Source organism: Moschus berezovskii, chromosome 17 (assembly GCF_049115385.1).
Source record: "Moschus berezovskii isolate FMDL1 chromosome 17, NW_MosBer_1.0, whole genome shotgun sequence".
Lineage (NCBI taxonomy): Eukaryota > Metazoa > Chordata > Mammalia > Artiodactyla > Moschidae > Moschus > Moschus berezovskii.
Genome location: NC_142476.1, coordinates 28,264,051 through 28,282,864, shown reverse-complemented (window position 1 = coordinate 28,282,864; position 18,814 = coordinate 28,264,051). Strand labels below are relative to the sequence as shown.

Genomic DNA, 18,814 nt, shown 5'->3' with positions numbered 1-18,814 from the left:
GATAATCACGAAGGTATGATCACTCACACTCACCTAGAGCCGGACATCCTGGAATGTGAAGTCAGGTGGGCCTTAGAAAGCATCACTACGAACAAAGCTAGTGGAGGCGATGGAATTCCAGTTGAGCTATTTCTAATCCTAAAAGATGATGCTGTGAAAGTGCTGCATTCAATGTCAGCAAATTTGGAAAACTCAGCAGTGTCCACAGGAGTGGAAAAGGTCAGTTTTCATTCCAATCCCAAAGAAAGGTAATGCCAAAGAATGCTCAAACAACCACACAATTACACTCATCTCACACGCTAGTAAAGTAATGCTTAAAATTCTCCAAGCCCATGAACTTCCAGATATTCAAACTGGTTTTAGAAAAGGCAGAGGAACCAGAGATCAAATTGCCAACATCCGCTGGATCATCAAAAAAGCAAGAGAGTTCCAGGAAAACATCTATTTCTGCTTCATTGACTATGCCAAAGCCTTTGACTGTGTGGATCACAATAAACTGTGGAAAATTCTGAAACAGATGGGAATACCAGACCACCTGACCTGCCTCTTATGAAACCTGTATGCAGGTCAGGAAGCAACAGTTAGAACTGGACATGGAACAACAGACTGGTTCCAAATAGGAAAAGGAGTACGTCAAGGCTGTATATTGTCACCCTGCTTATTTAACTTATATGCAGAGTACATCATACAAAATGTCAGGCTGGATGAAGCACAAGCTGGAATCAAGACTGCTAGGAGAAATATCAATAACCTCAGATATGCAGATGATACCACCCTCATGGCAGAAAGTGAAGAACTAAAGAGCCTCTTGATGAAAGTGAAAGAAGAGAGTGAAAAAGTTGGCTTAAAGCTCAACATTCAGAAAACTAAGAGCATGGTATCAGGTCCCATCACTTCTTGGCAAATAGATGGGGAAACAGTGGAAACAGTGGCTGACTTTATTTTTCTGGGCTCTAAAATCACTGCAGATGGTAATTGCAGCAATGAAATTAAAAGATGCTTACTCCTTGGAAGGAAAGTTATGACCAACCTAGAGAGCATATTAAAAAGCAGAGACATTACTTTGTCAACAAAGGTCCGTGTAGTCAAGGCTATGGTTTTTCCAATAGTCATGTATGGATGTGAGAGTTGGACTGTAAAGAAAACTGAGCACCAAAGAATCGATGCTTTTGAACTGTGGTGTTGGAGAAGACTCTTGAGAGTCCCTTGTACTGCAAGTAGATCCAACCAGTCCATTCTAAAGGAGATCAGTCCTGGGTGTGCATTGGAGGGACTGATGTTGAAGCTGAAACTCCAATACTTTGGCCACCTGATGTGGAGAGCTGACTCATTTGAAAAGACCCTGATGCTGGGAAAGATTGAGGGCAGGAGGAGAAGGGGATGACAGAGGATGAGATGGTTGGATGGCATCACTGACTCAATGGACATGGGTTTGGGTGGACTCCGGAGTTAGTGATGGACAGGGAGGCCTGGCGTGCTTCATTTCATGGGGTCGCAAAGAGTCGGACACGACTGAGCGACTGAACTGAACTGAATTAATTAATTTCTGGTGCAACATGTAATGAAAGACCTATCCTAGTGGATTTAAAAGCACTTTGCAAACTAGAAAGCACTTCATTTTTTCTAAATGAAATAAGCATTTCCCATTGCCTTTTATGGAAAACTGAGATTAGTTCACACCAGCAAGAGAAAGCTGAGGGACTTGCTTACGGTTGTGTTTCTGATTTATTAATACAGCACTTGATATTAGAAAATAAACTCTTGACATTTCTACAGGTGGAGATATTTTGGTTAAAAATACTTTTTCCTTTCAAAATTCTTTCAATTGTTCTCCAGAATAAGCCAGAAAAACTGTTGCATTAGTAACAAATCCGCTTTTAATATGCGTTCATCTCTTTTTAAAAACTGGAATATAGTGATTCGCAACGTTGCATTAGTTTCAGTGAATCAGTTACACCTGTACATGTATCTTTTTAAGATTCCTTTCCTATTTAGGTCATTCAGTTCAGTTCAGTTCAGTCATTCAGTCGTGTCCGACTCTCTGCGACCCCATGAAGCACAGCACGCCAGGCCTCCCTGTCCATCACCAGCTCCCGGAGTTCACTCAAACTCATGTCCACAGAGTCGGTGATGCCATCTAGCCATCTCATCCTTGGCCGTCCCCTTCTCCTCCCGCCCCCAACTTTTCCCAGCATCAGAGTCTTTTCCAGTGAGTCAACTCATCGCATGAGGTGGCCAAAGTATTGCAGTTTCAGCTTTAGCATCAGTCCTTCCAATGAATACCCAGGTCATTACAGAGTACTGAACAGAGCTCCCTGTGTTATACAGTGGGTCCTTATTAGATATTTACTTTATATATAGCAGTGTGTACGTGTATGTGTCAATCCCAATCTCCCATTTTACCACTCCCCATTGTCCTCCTGGTAACTGGCAACTGTGTGTTCTACACCTGACTCTATCTCTGTTTCACAAATGAGTTCGTTTTACCATTTTTTTAGATTCCACTTATACGCAACAGCACATGATATTTGTCTTTCTGACTCACTTCACTCAGCTTGACAACAATCTCTAGGTGTATCTCTTTCTAACAGGAGAACTACGGGGTTGGGGCAACAGCTGGAGCTGGAAGGTCAGGGAATCCCAAAGGGGCAGGCAGTGTTCTCAGCACGCTTCTAGAACAGCAGCCCGAATTTCGAAATCCGTTGTTGCAGGGCCTCGGGCAGAAGGCAGGTTAACATAGAAAGGAGCCCAGAGGGGAAGGGCTGGCCCAGCAGAAGAAAAAGAAAAGACAGGTGTGGCTGCACCTGAGGGGAGGGTCAGGACGGACGGGCTGAGCGCGCGCTCGGAGAACCCGGGTGCAAGTTCCGATGCTCACAACTGTTGGGGAGCCGGAGCTGCTGCGCCTGTGCGCAGCCAGACCCCGGCGTTGGCGGGGACACCCGGGAAGAGGGAGCTCCACCTGTGCGCCCGGCCTCGGGCTGCGGGCGGCGCGGGCGGAACTGCAGCTCCCGGGCCGGGCGGGGCGGGCACGTGGTGCGCGGCCGCCGCGATAAAGAACGCGCCCGGGAGCCGGAGCGCAGCGGCGCAGGCGGACTCGCGGCGGCTGGGTGAGCGCGCCCGGGCGGCGTGGACGCACGGACCGACGGACGGACACACGGAGACCGACAGACCGAATGAGCGCAGAGGGGCGTCGGGGAGTGGACTCGGGGGTGGGTGAGACCGTGACGGCCGGATAGGCCGGGGACCTGGGAAATGGAGCCTGGGGAAGTATGAACGGTACACGCTCTCGGCCCGGGGGGAGTGTCCGGACGGAGGGACGGACAGACGGGAAGAGGGACCCACTCCGCTAGGTTCTGTCCAGACCGCAGAGCCGGGCCTTAAGGATCCTTTTTTCAAAATGATCAGAGTCAGCCACTGGGGAGAAGAGTTTAGGGATTAAGAGTGATACAGTCCCTTCATTTGATGGGAAGCTGTATTTCTGCATTTTTGTGTGTTTAGTTTCTCTATTTCTGTTTGTATCTTTTCAAGTATTTCTGTCTTTCGAGTGATTCTCCACGCCTAGAACTGCATCTCCCTCTTCCTCCCCCAGCGATTTTAACTTTGTCCTTTTAAGAGAGCTTGACTTAGGCAGCTTGGATTCTTTGTCCTAAGGATTCTTGTCTGTGGATAGAGGTGTTAAGATTTCGAGAGTAATAGGCCCTCCCCAAGTGTTTAAGTAATGATATTCTGAATACCCCTGTTTACAAAATACGGATCATTCTCAGTTACCATGGTTGTGATTTTTTTAACTCCATCTCTTCCTGAAGCAGTTGCACAGTTTGCAAAGCCAGCAAACTGCTCATTTATTTTCCCTTGTGGCTCAGCTGGTAAAGAATCTGCCTGCAATGCAGGAGACCTGGGTTCCATCGCTGGGTCGGGAAGGTCCCCTGGAGAAGGGAAAGATTACCCACTCCAGTATTCTGGCCTGGAGAATACTGTATAGTCCATGGGGTCTCAAAGAGTCAGACACGACTGAGCGACTTTCACTTCACTTCACTTCCTGAAGCATTTTCACCGTTCCAAAGCCAGCAAACTGCTCATTTATTTAGTGTATTGCTCCGCACAAAGATAGATTTTTGAACCGTTCTTGCCCCTTGATGGCCTACACTGGAAAAGAAGAGCCAGAACTACCTATGATGTAGTTTTTAGTGAAAAGCAAATGTTTGAGAGAATTCTAAAGAGTAAGAAATTATTTTCATTTAGGGGATCAGAGAATGTCCTCTCATATTTAAGGTGGGTTCCAAGAGTTGGTTATACTGAAGGGGCTGAAATGGGAGATGCTGCCATTCTGGGTGGGAGAACAGGCGAGCCAGGACAAGATAGGTTGCAACAGAGCACCAGGGACCAGTTGGACTGGTGCACTTCAGGTGTGGAGAGATCTCTACAGAGACAGTAGACCAGGAAATTGGGTATTTGTCCCATGGAAGCCGGAAGAAGTTAACTAGTATTTCTGAGCAGGGCAAAATCAAGATCAGAAATGTCTGAGCTACTAGGTTGATCTGGTAGTCTGCCTATGTTGAAGAATAGAGTCGGGGTTAGGCCAGTGATTCCCAACTCTTATCCCAAGCCCCAAGCCCCATATTTTTTAACAAAGCAAGCTGTATTTAAGAGCACTTAATTTGAGACGTAGATAAGTCTTTCTATCTTGCCAGTCCAGGCTTTTGACCGTCCTAAGAATATCCTTGTAACTGCCCCAAATATGAAATAAATGCAGCTAAAAGCACAAGAATATGGAAATCTAGAGTGTACGGCCTCTAGGAGACTTGATATGGAACCTAGCTCTCTGAACTTTTATCTCTTGAACCTTCTTGAGCCCCTTTAATATGGAGTTGTGCCCATTGGTCTAGATAAGAGATAATTAAGGATGTGTAAGTTATGAGAGGGACAGTAAGGGGAGCGGGAAGGGTTGCAAGGAAAAAAGATAACAGCTGGAAAGGAAGTGACTTAGTCCCTGAATAGAAAAGAGTAGCGAGTGTTGGGGAGGTGGTCCTGATGGAGCTGAGATGACCGGAAACAGAGTGCTGATAAAGGAATGCTGCCTATTCTCTCCTATAGTCAGCAGGCGAGACTTCACGGAGGGGGCTGAACCTGTACTTACTATGTGCCTGGCAGCCTGGCACTGTTAATCACTTTACAAGAATCAACTCATGTAACTCTCTCTGCACCCCTATGAAAAGTGATTACTGTTACCCCCGTTTACAGAAGGGGACCTGAAGCACACAGAGGTTAAATAGTAGTCCCGAGGTCACCCAGCTGGTAAGTGGTGGAGGCTGGATGTGAATGCAGGAAGTCTGACTCCAGACCTGGAGCCCTAACCCCCTACTGTAAGGAGCAAATGAAGACATTGTTTAGACAGGTTTGATTTAGGCTGTCCTGAGTTGAGATGCATGCAGGAGGACCAGGTGATGGTGTGCAGTGGACACAGAGTCAGCCTCATTTGGTGCTCAGACCTTTCTCTTGGGTAGACAGGGTCCTGTGTTCCTGGCCTTGCATTTTCCCCATGGGCCAGGGGATTACATATCTCTTTCAAAACTTCCAACAGGATTTAGTGTCATCTTCAAAGTAGGAAAAGTCAGAGAAATCCTAGTATCCCTTATTTCTGGTAAGGTCCCCCTTTATTGCCCTTCAGTACAGAGCAAAACTACTCGAAAGCTTTGGGCTTAATTTCAGGAGCAGAGCTCACCAGGGATGTATCTATTTGTAAGGGGAGGTGTCATCGTTGTCCAGTCACAAAAGCAATTATGTTTTCCCACCTGTACCCTTTCGCGTTTTTGTCCTTGTTCTGCCCTGCTTCTAGCTTCAAGAGCTCATTTGAGCCAGGATCTTTAGGGGATACAGAAAAAGTAGAAGTTATCTCTGTACTCTGGAAGTTTATGCTCCTATTTGGGGAGATGAGATTAACAGGATAGTCCATAATATTACCTTACGTGGGTCAAATTTAAGCATAGTGGGCATTGGTGTTTTTTTGTTTTCTTTTTTTTGGTGCTGTAGGTCTTGTTGCTGTGCGTGGACTTTCTCTAGTTGTGGTGAGCAAGGGAGGCTACCCTTCCTTGTGGGTGTGCAGTCTTCTCATTGCAGTGGCTTCTCTTGTTGCTAAGCACAGGCTCTAGTTGTAGCTTTTGTGTTCTAGAGCACAGGCTCAGTGTGTGTGCACAGGCTTAGTTGTTTTGCAGCACGTGGAATCTTCCCAGACCAGGGATCGAACCTGTGTCCTCTGTGTTGGCAGGTGGATTCTTCCCCGTTGCACCACCAGGGAGTCTGGCATTGGGTTTTTAAAAGTGACCTCAGAACTATAATATACTCTCTCTTGTTAAGTATAGACATCACTAAATTTTCACCAAGCCAAACATCTTTTGTACAATTGTCACCAAATACTGTCTGATTATGTCTTATTTTCTTCTTCAATTGTTAGACTTTGCATATGTGGCTTCAAATTTTCATGTCCTCCAGCTCAAAAATTTATAGTGCTTCTATAACTAGTTAAATGGCAGAGGTGGGAAATGAACCAGGCAGCCTCTTGCGGAATCTAGGTTATTAACCAGGATGCTTGATGTCTCTCATTGCCTGTTTGGGGCAACTTCTTGGCTTTTTTATGCTGGTTATGAACAGGTACATTCTCTGCCAGAGAATGAGGGATCCTTTTACCCCAAATGAGTGTTAGCTAGGTTCATTATCTCAGCAGAGATCTCTGTGGAAGTCATCATCCAGCTATGATCTGGACACCTCATTCAATCACTCACTTAGAAAGGAAGAAGAAAGTGAAGTCACTCAGTCGTGTCTGACTCTTTGCAACCCCATGAACTGTAGCCTGCCAGGCTCCTCCATCCATGGGGTTTTCCAGGCAAGAATACTGGAGTGGGTTGCCATTTCCTTCTCCAGGGGATCTTCCTGATCCAGGGATCGAACCCCGGTCTCCCACACTGCAGGCAGACTCTTTACCATCTGAGCCACCAGGGAAGCCCAATCACTCACATATCCATCACTTTTTAATTGAACACAAGTTGTCCAACAGAGCACTCAGTTCAGGGAAAGCAAAGACAAATGAAATCTATTTCCTGTCCTGGGGGAGCTTGGTCTAGTGGGGAAGAGGTGAATGTAATATTTGTGATGTGATTTACTAAAGTCAGGGAAACAGGGAAAAACTGATCAAAACTAGAATATGAAAGGATAGTTAGGTAAATCTAAAGATAATTATGTAGCTCGCTGCTGAAACCTTTTAAGGCTTAAATACTGGTCGTAGGGGAGATTCTTGCTCAACCATATGAAGTTATGAAAAGAATAAGACTGTCCCTTTTCTCCTGACCATTTTTCAACTTGAGTAGTGTATTTGACCTTGTTGAATTTGGTTCATATTCTTTCTTGTGCTGTTTTTCATCCCTGCTCTCTGAGGTCTCAGATTGCCTTGGTCGTCTGTATAGATAAGTCAGGAGTCCTTTCCAGTCATACTTTGCTAGAACGTAACTCTCTTGTCTCCAGCTCTCCTGTCTTTAAAATATAGTTTCCTCTTTATAGTGTAAAGCTCTCACATTTTACATTCCTCTCGTTTGCTCTGTGTTTGTACACTTGTAAGCATTTTTCAGAGTTCTAAACTGTGTAGGAATGGACTTTGCCCCAGAGTTTTATCATTAATTGACATTTCTTGAAGACAGAAAGGACATTGTATGTTTTCCAGACTTTTCAGCAGCTCGATGGCCTCCCCAAAGAAGAAGCTCCAAGGTCTTGTGGCTGCAACCATCACGCCGATGACCGAGCATGGGTAACTATGGTTTGGGACTAAAGCGATCTCCCTCCACCATAATGATCAAAAGGTTCTATAGTAGCGGTGGCTTGGACTCTGCAGCTTCCACCTCTGCAGTGTCTCTGACCCCAGGTCAGGGAAGAGGTCTCTATACACAGGCAGTGCAGGGGAAGGTGAGATAATATATGGGGGCTCACCATCCTCCCGGTGTCTGTAGCCCCACAAAGCAAAGTTCTGCTTATATTTCATCAGAGCCCTGCCCATCCCGAATAAGACCAGTGGAGTTGGGTGAGGAAAATCTCATTTTAGCAAGATTTGATATCAAACTCTGGCCTCTAGAAGCTGTGTCTAGACTGTTCATGGACGTGATGAAATGTCCTACCCTGAAGAAAGTGGGGAAGGTTTCTGCCAGATGGCCCCCTTAGGCATGTTTTATAGACTCATTTCAACATTGGTTAAATGATGGGGAGCTTGCAAAAGGGAGGTAATAACAGGTGATTACTGAGAAATTGTTACCCAAGCAAGCATTTTCCAGATGAATAGTATAGTGGTACTAGCAGAGAGTGGTCATGTGCCCCAGGCACCCATGAGCAATACATAAATCCTCCCTGAATATTACCATTAACACAATGGGGATTTGTCCATCTTCTGGATCTGTTTTTGACACATTAAAAGAAAAGTTTCTCCTTTCTTCCTCTATTTAATTGCAGCCATACCTGCATTATGGAGTTATGAGTATTAAAATGGGATAATCCATGTAATTGTGTTTAGCACAGGGTCAGCATGTGCTTAGGTTAATTAGTTTGAATTGCTATTGTGGCATAAGGGATAAATGAAAGATGACGTATTCTATAAGCCTTTAAATACAACTTATGTTTTTGGTCTTCTGTTACTGAACTTTTACAAGCCTTAACCCTATGCTTTTAAAGTGGATGACATTTCTTATGACTTTTACTGTTCTTAATTCAGAGTTGGCTGTATCATAGTTTTCCCTTAGGTCATTGGAGTTCAGACATTTTAGCTTCTAAGATTCTCAAAAAATCACATCTTTACTAGTCTAAGGAAAATTCTTGCTGAGATGGCATGGTTAATAGCATTTTTTTTTTCTGTTGCCTCTCCATTTCCACAAGCGCTAAGAAAGACTGAAGTCAGCTCTTTCTCAATGTGTCAGCTACTTGTTGGGCAGATAAAACAGCAGTCATGTGATTGCATGAGCAGACAGGATTTACTTCCTGTTATGGAGTAAGAGCCTGTTTGCAAGCTCAGAACACTGCATCTGGTTGGTGCTACTTTAACCTTTTTAATCAGATCCCTCTTAGCCTAGAAGTGGCTTCTTCAAAGTCCTGCTTGTTCATCTGGAACTCTCGGAGTGTCATTGTGTTTTCGCTCTATCCTGCTGTTTTCCCGGGACACCAGGACCCACACATATTAGAGATAACGGAAATGACTGCTTTTCTGGACCCTTCTCTGTTTCCCAAACACTTCTAGCCCTGTTGCCTCCATTCACTATTTCCTCTTTTTTTTTCTCGAATTCTTTTCTAGGACCCTCACTTTCCTGAAGAGTGAAATAAAAATGTGTTTTTATAAAGGCCTTGTAAGAATGTAAATCAAAATGTGTGTAAGTACATGGTACATAGTAGGCCTGTAAGTTTTGTCAGTTCCCTTTTCTCTCTATCTTTCTGCTCCGTCTAAACATTCCTGTAGCTCTGAAGCAGGTTTGGAGTACCCACCAAGAGCAGGTAGGTATTAACCTACTTGCCCACAAGAGAATCTGTTTTTCTGACATGTTTCTAAGAGACAGGAAAGAAAGAAGAGTCACATGGAATCTAACACCTAGAAATTCTGCCCGGTGACCTACCAACATAGGAGTTTTCCTAACCTAGCTCTTAGAATAAACCATGGCCTCCATAATTCAGAATGGCTGAATAATTCTAGTGATTCAACTCTGAACATAAGTTGATGTCCTAAAGTGAGGAAGTTGGCAGGAAAAAAACATGGTTAAATAGATTTGTTAGAATATCTGGGTTCCTAACCCCCATCTCTGACACCACTAGCTGTCTGACCCTGGGGAGCTCTATTCACTTTGTAAAAGTTCTCTCATAATTTGTAAGGAGACGGAATTCAACCGCATAATCTCTAAGGCCATTCAAATGCTCAGAGTCCACAGTTCTCTGGTGTTAGGTTATTTGGGATAGTGTGGTGATCTCCATTAAGTAAGAATTTCTGAGTACCTGCAACTCCAGTCCATCCTCCACACTGTAGTCCAATGAGTTTCCTCATAAATAAATATAATCATTTGGGGGACTTGAACTTGGGCAAATTCCGGGAGATGGTGAGGGACAGGGAGGCCTGGTGTGCTGCAGTCCTTGAGGTCGCAGAGTCGGACATGACTTGGCGACTGAATAACAACAAATTGGATTTACTCTCTAAGAATCTCTCTGAATTCCGTTTTGTCTAAGCCTTGCTACTCGCATGGCCCATGGACCGTTAACTCCAGCATCACATAGGAACTTGCTAGAAATGTAGTATCTCAGGTGCTATTACATACCGCTGAACTAGAACCTGTATTTGAACGGTGTCCCTGAGTGATTCTTCAGCACACTGAAGCCTGGAAAGAACTGGTGTGAAGGTTAAAGCCCAGGACCTGGGATGCCATAGGAAGTCCTTTACAGTTTGCCTTTCCTACTACATTGCTTTTCCCCAAAACACCTCACCCGCTCTCTTCTCTATGTGCCTTTACACGTTTTGTATCCTCTGCCTTTTTCTACCACCATCCTCTCCTTTCTCTGCTCCGTTTGAACTTGTCTATTCATCCATCAAAACCATTCTCTGGTTATTCTTCCCCAGTTTCCCTAAAAAGAGTTACAGAGCCCTTCCTCTGTGGTCTCATAGCACCGTGTGCCTACCTTTTCATATTAGATCACGATTATTTGTTTATGATAATTATTATAATAACTGTTTGTTACATATGTGTTTCTACCAACAGATTTTTTTTCTTCAATCTGGCTGTGCCAGCTCTTAGTTGTAGCATGTGGGACCTTTAGTCGTGGCATACGAACTCTTATGTTGCAGCATGTGGGATCTAGTTCCCTGACCAGGGATCGAACCTGGACTCCCTTCATTTGGAGCCTGGAGTCTTAGCCACTGGACTAGCCAGGGAAGTCACCCAAGAGGCTTTGAGCTGCCTACCCTTATATATAGATATTTATTGGGTACCAGTCGCTGCATAGGGACTGAGCATATATCTTATTTATCTTTGAATCTTCAGCATTTCACACAGCATAAGGTAAATTTAGTTAGCTGTTCAACATTCAGAAAAGAAAGATCATGGCATCTGGTCCCATCACTTCATGGGAAATAGATGGGGAAACAGTGGAAGCAGTGTCAGACTTTATTTTTTTGGGCTCCAAAATCACTGCAGATGCTGATTGCAGCCATGAAATTAAAAGACGCTTACTCCTTGGAAGGAAAGTTATGAAAAACCTAGACAGCATATTAAAAAGCAGAGACATTACTTTGCCAACAAAGGTCCGTCTAGTCAAGGCTATGGTTTTTCCTGTGGTCATGTATGGATGCGAGAGTTGGACTGTGAAGAAAGTTGATCGCCGAAGAATTGATGCTTTTGAACTGTGGTGCTGGAGAAGACTCTTGAGAGTCCCTTATACTGCAAGGAGATCCAACCAGTCCATTCTAGAGGAGATCAATCCTGGGTGTTCATTGGAAGGACTGATGCTAAAACTGAAACTCCAGTACTTTGGCCACCTCATGCGACGAGTTGACTCACTAGAAAAGACTCTGATGCTGGGAGCGATTGGGGGCGGGAGGAGACGGGGACGACAGAGAATGAGATGGATGGTTGGCATCACCAACTTGATGGACATGAGTTTGAGTGAACTCCGGGAGCTGGTGATGGACAGGGAGGCCTGACATGCTGTGATTCATGGGGTCGCAAAGAGTCGGATACGACTGAGCGACTGAACTGAACTGAACTGAATTTCATGAGGAGAGGAAGCTAACATTGATTGGCTGAACACTATTAGTCTTCATGTGGGGCATTTTAAGGGACATATTCCACTTTAAATCTTCCTAGCAACTCAGAGCTGTTATGTCTATTTGTGCAGTTGATGAAACCAAGATCCTACAGATTAATGCCTAATTGGAAAGGAAGGTCAATCTCTACCCAGCCCAACTTTTGTCTTTCTCTACATTAGAGTGAAGGACTTTTGTTTTCCTTAATTGTTTCAAGAAGTCACTTTTTCCATTGGACAAGTTCACAGTTGTTAGAGAGTCCATTTCAGATTGGCCAAAATGTCTTGAAAAAAGTTGTGTTTTCTCCCTCGAAGGCCCTGGACTTCCTCATGAGAATTTTTCAACACCCTCTAGTAACAACAAACCTGTTACCCAGCCAGTCGAAGGGCCCAGCCCGCTGGAGATGGATTTGTGTAGACGGTTGTCTCTGTAACTGTTGTGGGAGACTGAGTGACCCAGATTTCCAGAATAGGATGCTTTCCACCTCTGGCAGGGTGGGGTCGTTATAGCCCCTGCATGTTCCTTTCCCAAAGGAGTTTTTAAGTAACCGAGTAGTTATTTTGCCAAAAAGGGTGAGTAGCTTCCATCTGATTTTGAAAGCTGAAGTATACATGGAATAGTGTTAGAGTGAAAGTGTTAGTCACTCAGTCATGTTTGACTCTTCATGACCCCATGGACTGTAGCCCACCAAGCTCTTCTGTTCGTGGAATTCTCCAGGCAAGAATACTGGAGTGGGTTGCCATTCCCTTCTCCAAGGGATCTTCCAGACCCAGGGATCGAACCTGGGTATCCTGCATTGAAGGCAGATTCTTTACCATCTGAGCCACCAGGGAAGCCCAGGAAAACATTATATTAAACCAAAAGAAAGCATATCAAAGGGAGTACAGTGCCTACTAGGCCTCGGTCACCTGGAGCTCTAGAGGCTCCTCCTTGGTGAAAAGGCCAGGCCTGCTCTCAGTGTGTGAATATGTGGCCAGGGTGGAACTGAGGAGATGTTGAGACTTCAGTGAAAATCTGCAGGACTTTCTGAATCTGTGTCTGAATCTGTGACTCCAGCATAAACTATTTCCCAGAGACTTTATTTCCGGTTTCCAGTCCATGATTGGAAAGTCCCTGGGGCCTGCCAGAGGTGTTTCCTGGTTGCTTGCATGAGTAGGTGCTGTCACACAGACAAAGCCCCTGCTGATGGTCCCTGCATCTCAGGGCTTGTTCCAGGTGGGGAAGAGCTGACGGAAGCAGCAAGGGGCGAGTGTGTTGTAAAGGTGTGGTTCCACGTGGTCACACACATCTGAAGCAGAGAGACCTCAAGAAGTTGAGCAGGTCAAGCTGACCTAAACGAGAGTCCTGAGATGAATTGTCTAGGCTGCCCCCTCCCCCAGCTTAGAGTCTTGCTCAGTGAGACTGAGGCAAGGATTTGACATTTGAGCAAGTGGGGCAGGGAGGGGCAGTGTTAACGATGCTGGGACATGAGCCATTATGGAAAGCGCCTGCTCCCCTTGCAGGCCTGTTAACTACATTAAAGCATGCCTTTGCCCAAGTGGCAGCTTGGACTGGTTGTCTCTTGCACATTGTGGGCATGGTTGCCTAGGCATTCTTTGTTTTCATCTCTATTGTTCTGTTTCCTTTGACAAATACCCTTTGATGTCTTTGTTTTCTATATGCCTCAGATATTTTGGTTTCTTTTTTTTTTTTTAAGGAATAATAAGATGCAAAGAATGTTAATAAGGTTAAAATTAAATTAGTATTCTCTGGCCCCACTGACAAAAATGTAGACGTACTAGCCGACTCATATCAATCCCTAGTTTTCTTGTCAACCATTTTCCTTTGTGTTTTCTTTCTCCATCCTCCCCACCTATATTTTGATTGAGAACAGGTCACTTTATCTGATCTGTCAGTTTCTAGATTTTTAAACTCAATATGATTTTAAGGAAAAGAGCCATTATTGCCTGAAGTATCAGATCTTTCCAAGGTCAGTCCTTTTCAAACTGAAAAGCGCATAGATCATCTGGAGATCTTGTTACAGTGCGGATTCTGACCAGAACTGTGTGTGGCCTGGGACTCATCATTTCCAGCTAATATCCCCAGATACTGATACCGCTGTGCCACAAATGACACTTTGAAAGACAAACTCATGGCAAAGTTCCTTTCCAACTGTTACTCCCCTTCAGTTTAACACTAACGCATATAAATGGCTTTACGCCTTCCTCTGTTGTCATAAATATTAAGTGCTAAAATTCTTCAATTACTAAGATTGGATTTTCTTACTTCCTAAGAAATGATTGCTTCTGGCCACGCGGAAAATGTTAAGTTCTCATTTAACCACTCCCCGGCCCATCACTCTTCCCCAAAAGGTCAAAAGATAATTAAGTAATTATTTTTTTAAAATATTACTTGTGATGAAGTTTAAATGTAAAACCTTGTGGATAGCTAATAAGGTTTTGCTCACATAATTGAGGCACATGTGGCTGAGTAGAGAAGAAAAAAACCTAGGCATTATTCAGAGCAGGCTAAGAATTTCACAGTCTGGTTGGGTGGATTTGAAGAACGATTAACGAGGGAGAGCAGTGGCTCAGCTGTTAAGAATCTGCCTGCCAATGCAGGAGATACAGGTTTGATCCTCGGGTCAGGAAGACCCCCTGGAGGAGGAAATGGAAACCCACTCCAGTATTCTTCCCTGGGAAATTCCATGGAATGAGGAGCCTGACGGGCTGCAGTCCAGGGGTTCACAAAAGAGTCGGGCACCACTTAGCGACTAAACAATAAAATGGATTGAATAATCTAGAAAAGAATAAATGCACGTTCTTTTCTGATTTTTTTGTGTTTTTCAGAGAAATCAACTTTTCAGTCATTGGTCGGTATGTGGACTATCTTGTAGAAGAACAGGGAGTGAAGAATGTCTTTGGTAAGTCATCTTAGGGATTTCTCTACATAGCTCGAGCTCAGTCCTTGGAAAGCAGATTACTAGCCTGGAGGTCACAGTGCTATTGTGTTATAGGTTCTGGTTGAGCCTGGCTAAGCAGTGTAAAATTTGTGAATTTTTAGGTTCATCAATTTTAGACCTAACAGATGATCAGGAGATTATCTGATTTGGTAGTGTGCTTGAAATAGGCCAGGAGCTGGGACCCTTTACCTGAGCACTTGCGCCTAGAGCAACAGTCTGTAAAGAGACCGTGAGGGACTAAACGGCGCCATGCGCATGCGCAGCTGGGGCAGATGATGAGCCATAAGATACAGCTGCTGAGGTGCTGGGAGCAAAAGCAGGGTGCTGAACACGATCCCTGCGCGCAGCACACCGAGGGAGGGGACAGACCACCTGTGCCTCCTGCCCAACCACGGACCCGCCCTCTTGTGAACCCCTTCAAGGACCGGCTTGCCACTTTGGGGAGCGAGCAAGGGTGCCTGTTTCTGGTTCTCCCTCCCTCCAGCTGTATCATAAAGCCTTGCCTGAAATTCTCATCTGGGCTGTTACCAATTTCTATTGATTAAAGAGTCCAAGGACCCAGGTCTATAGACAGAGGTCGTTTTAGATCTGCAGTACCCACCATTGTCTTCGTAAGTAAACACCACTTAGGACTGCTGGGACATCCCAGTACTGGGTGGTATTGGTTTTCCTGCCATTAAACCCAAATAGAGAACTTGCCTGGTGTGTTCAGAGACTTGCCTGAAACCTGAGCAGTCATCTCTGTCACCATTTAAAACAGTTACTCTCTGTTCCTGAAAACAAAGACAGATTTGTAATTACAAGTCATGCCTAACCTTCCTGGTCCTTTTGATAAGATGAAGATGAACGAAAGACCGGGTCTGAAGTGAAAAATGGAAACATGGCATCACACCACTGGCTCCAGGCTCTGTCCTCGGTGTGTCTCCCTATCCCTTCCTCTTGAGCAGGGGTTTCTGCCCCTGCACTGCCAGTGTTGGCGCTGGAGGAATGAGAGGTATCAGCTGGCCCCCTGACTGACTCTCTGTTTGGAACAGTGAACGGCACGACGGGAGAAGGCCTGTCCCTGAGCATCTCGGAGCGCTGCCGGGTCGCGGAGGAGTGGGTGACAAAGGGGAAGAACAAGTGAGTGGCTCCATTGAGATAAACACCCTTATCTGCCAGGGCGGCAGAGACCACAGCTCTATCCCAGATGAAACAGCCTCCCTGCCTTCCGGCCGCAAGTCTGACCCAAGGTCAGCTTGTGGGGAGAGGAGCACCCTTCCTTTCCATGTGGAAGGAAGGGCAGCAAGACACTCCCGGCTCTCAGAGATCCCATCGGGTAACCGGGAACTGCCTCTGGTCTGTTTACCAGGCCAGTCCCTTGGTGGGGGTGGGTTCCCTGTCCTTGGATGAGGGGCAGAGGGTCCTGGTGGTTGGCTGCTGGCCCTTCTGCTGAGTCGCTCAGCATCCTTCCCATCTCAGGGTGGGTCCTGTTGCTTCCATCACGTCTTGTCTCTGTACATGACTCTGTGTGCTGTCTGTGGCGCTTCCTCTCATAGTCGTAGGGAGCTTTCTGCATCCTCTAAACTTCAATGCAATGGTGGATTTTTGTCATAACACTCAATTTGTGCCCGGTAAAACCAATGGAACTGCATCGATTAAATAAGCGCAATGAACCAAGTTTGATTCTCTGTTACTTTGTGTGTTATGCACTGTGCTGGCACTGGGGGTATAAAACAGGATCTCTGCCTTCAGGTTGCTTACCATCCAGTGGAGATGTCAGACCATGAAAACTAACACTGATCCTTCTGATAAATAGTGTAAACAGGGATCAGAGAAGGGAGTGATTGATGGTGCCTTAGATTGGAGGTAAGTCTCCAATCTTTAAATGGCTTTAGAGCACCTTGCATGCATGCTAAGTCGCTTCAGTTGTGTCCAACTCTGCAACTCTGTGGACCATGGCCCACCAGGCTTCTCTGCCCATGGGATTCTCCAGGCAAGAATACTGGAGTGGGTTGCTGTGCCCTCCTCCAGGGGATATTCCTGACCCAGGGATCAAACCCAAGTCTCTTATATCTCCTGAATTGGCAGGTGGGTTCTTTAACACTAGCGCCACCTGGAAAGCCCTTGGAGCAGTTTGGGCACCCTGAAATTGTATGCCAAATATGAATGTCCACATAGGCATTTTCTGTCAGTTTTCAGCTAATTTTCAGTCAGATCCTGGGCCCCAAACAATTAAAGACTGTGGGTGGAGTGAGAAAAGAGGAAGGCTAAGGGTAAACATTAAGAAAAGCACCAGAGGGAATTCCCTAGTGTTCCAGCAGTTTAGGAAGCTGCACTTCTGTTGCCGGGGGTGCAGCTTCGATCCCTGGTTGGGGAACTAAAATCCCATATGCCTCCCAGCAGGGTCAGAAAAGAAAAGCACCAGAAACGGGGGGATAGTAAAGTGGGCACAGACAGAAAACAGAAGGGTTGGAGGGAGATTAGGAGAGAGCATGTCACTGCAGGAAGGAAGGTCTTGTAGAGTGTCCAGAGAACATGGGAATTAAGAGCAGAGCTTGAAGGCCAGACTGCCTTGAGTCGGGTGCTGGCTCTGCCTCTTAGAAGCTCTGTGAGCTCAGGCTGCTCTTAAACACCCTGTGCTCTTTCTATCAAGCAGGAGTGTTAATAGTACCCATCCTATAAGGTGGTGATGAGGGTCCAAGCAATGCTTGACACAGAGCTAAGTATTATATAAGAATTCACTGTAATTATTTGCAGTGGGTGCCGTGTCCATTGTAGCATTTGTTTTAATAATTGTTAGATGTTATAAGAGTCCACCGAATGGAGGATTGAGAAGGCAGGAAATGACCAGTGACCTCAGAGAGAGCAGAGCCCGTCAGGTCATTGTCACAGAAGCAACTGCAGAGAGGGTAGAATGCAGCAGACACCTGGAAGGGGGACCAGCAAGGATAGTTTATTCTCACACTCAGAAAAACGTTTGCAGGTGGGGACTTCCCTGGTGGTCCAGTGGCTAAGACTGAACTCCCAATGCAGGGGTCCCGGTTCGATCCCCAGTCTGGAAACTACATCGCACAGACCAAGATTAAGACCCAGCACAACGAAAAAAAAAAAAAAAAGACCCAGCACAGAGAAATAAATTTTAAAAGTACTTAGTTTTTAAAATGTGCTGGGATGAAGGGAAGGAGAGAGGGAATAATGGATTAGAGAGGAGGAAGAAAGATTAAAAGGAGGGTAGTTTCTTTCTCTCAGAGTAGGAAAGTCTTAAACACATTTCCATGCTGAAAGGACAGTGCCATTGGAGAAGAGATAAAGAGAGTAAAGAACTGATGCCTTTGATGGAAGATCTTGGTGGGGCTTGAAATAAAACCAAATGTAGGTAGAGTAGCTCCAGGAGACAGGTAAGAAGCTGGGAGGAACACAGAAAGGGACACAGCTAAGCACAGGGGTGAGGAGGAGGAAAAGGGAGTCAGGGTGCAGAAGTGCCTTTATCTTTGGTGTCTTGGAAGTGAGGAGCAAGGACATTTGCCAAGAAAAAGGGGTCACGGGGTAGAATTTAGAGCTTGAGGTGAAAAGTCAAGACTTGGAGCAGCCTCTGCAGGGACTTGGAAAACGTAAGTCGTGGTGGCGAGAAACTTTGGGGAGTCTTTTCCTCCTGAATTGAGAAACTGCAAGTTTGTACTAAAGCCACAGAGTCAGCAGCCTGGTGGAGAGAAGGAAATGCATGATTGTTTTAACCTAAGCCAGGAGATGGGGTAGTAAAAGGTTTAAGGGAGTCATGCAGTGAAGCTGCTGGTGAGGGTAAAAAACCAGCCACCTTTTCTCCTTTCAGAAATCTTCTGTTATCCTTTACAAATGCAGACCTGATCACAGGACTTCCCAGTGAGATCCCATTTTACCTAAGACAGCACAAATCAAGGAGAACGGGAGGACTCAGTGCTCGGGCCTCAACGGGGATGACATGTCTCCATCCTGTGAGAGCAGCACATGTGTCATTCAGAGTCCCCGGAAGACTCACCAACATGACTGAATTCACAATTGAGTTTTATTGATCCTACCCACAGAGGACCCATCTAAGTGTGGCTTCT

The 18,814-nt window shown here is 45.4% G+C and overlaps 1 protein-coding gene across 6 annotated transcripts in view; it reads left to right on the top strand.

Moving 5' to 3' along the window:
* The first annotated feature begins 2,985 nt into the window (after positions 1-2,985).
* NPL (N-acetylneuraminate pyruvate lyase) overlaps positions 2,986-18,814 on the top strand; it is a 41,125-nt gene continuing 25,296 nt past the window's right edge. The window contains exons 1-4 of one of the 6 annotated variants that reach the window (XM_055418794.2): positions 2,986-3,107; positions 7,712-7,795; positions 14,635-14,708; positions 15,782-15,869. In XM_055418794.2, coding sequence (XP_055274769.2) covers positions 7,728-7,795; positions 14,635-14,708; positions 15,782-15,869 — 230 coding nt within the window. In that variant the 5' untranslated portion in view covers positions 2,986-3,107; positions 7,712-7,727. The other 5 variants (XM_088845281.1, XM_088845282.1, XM_088845280.1 and 2 more) reach the window with 5 other exon arrangements.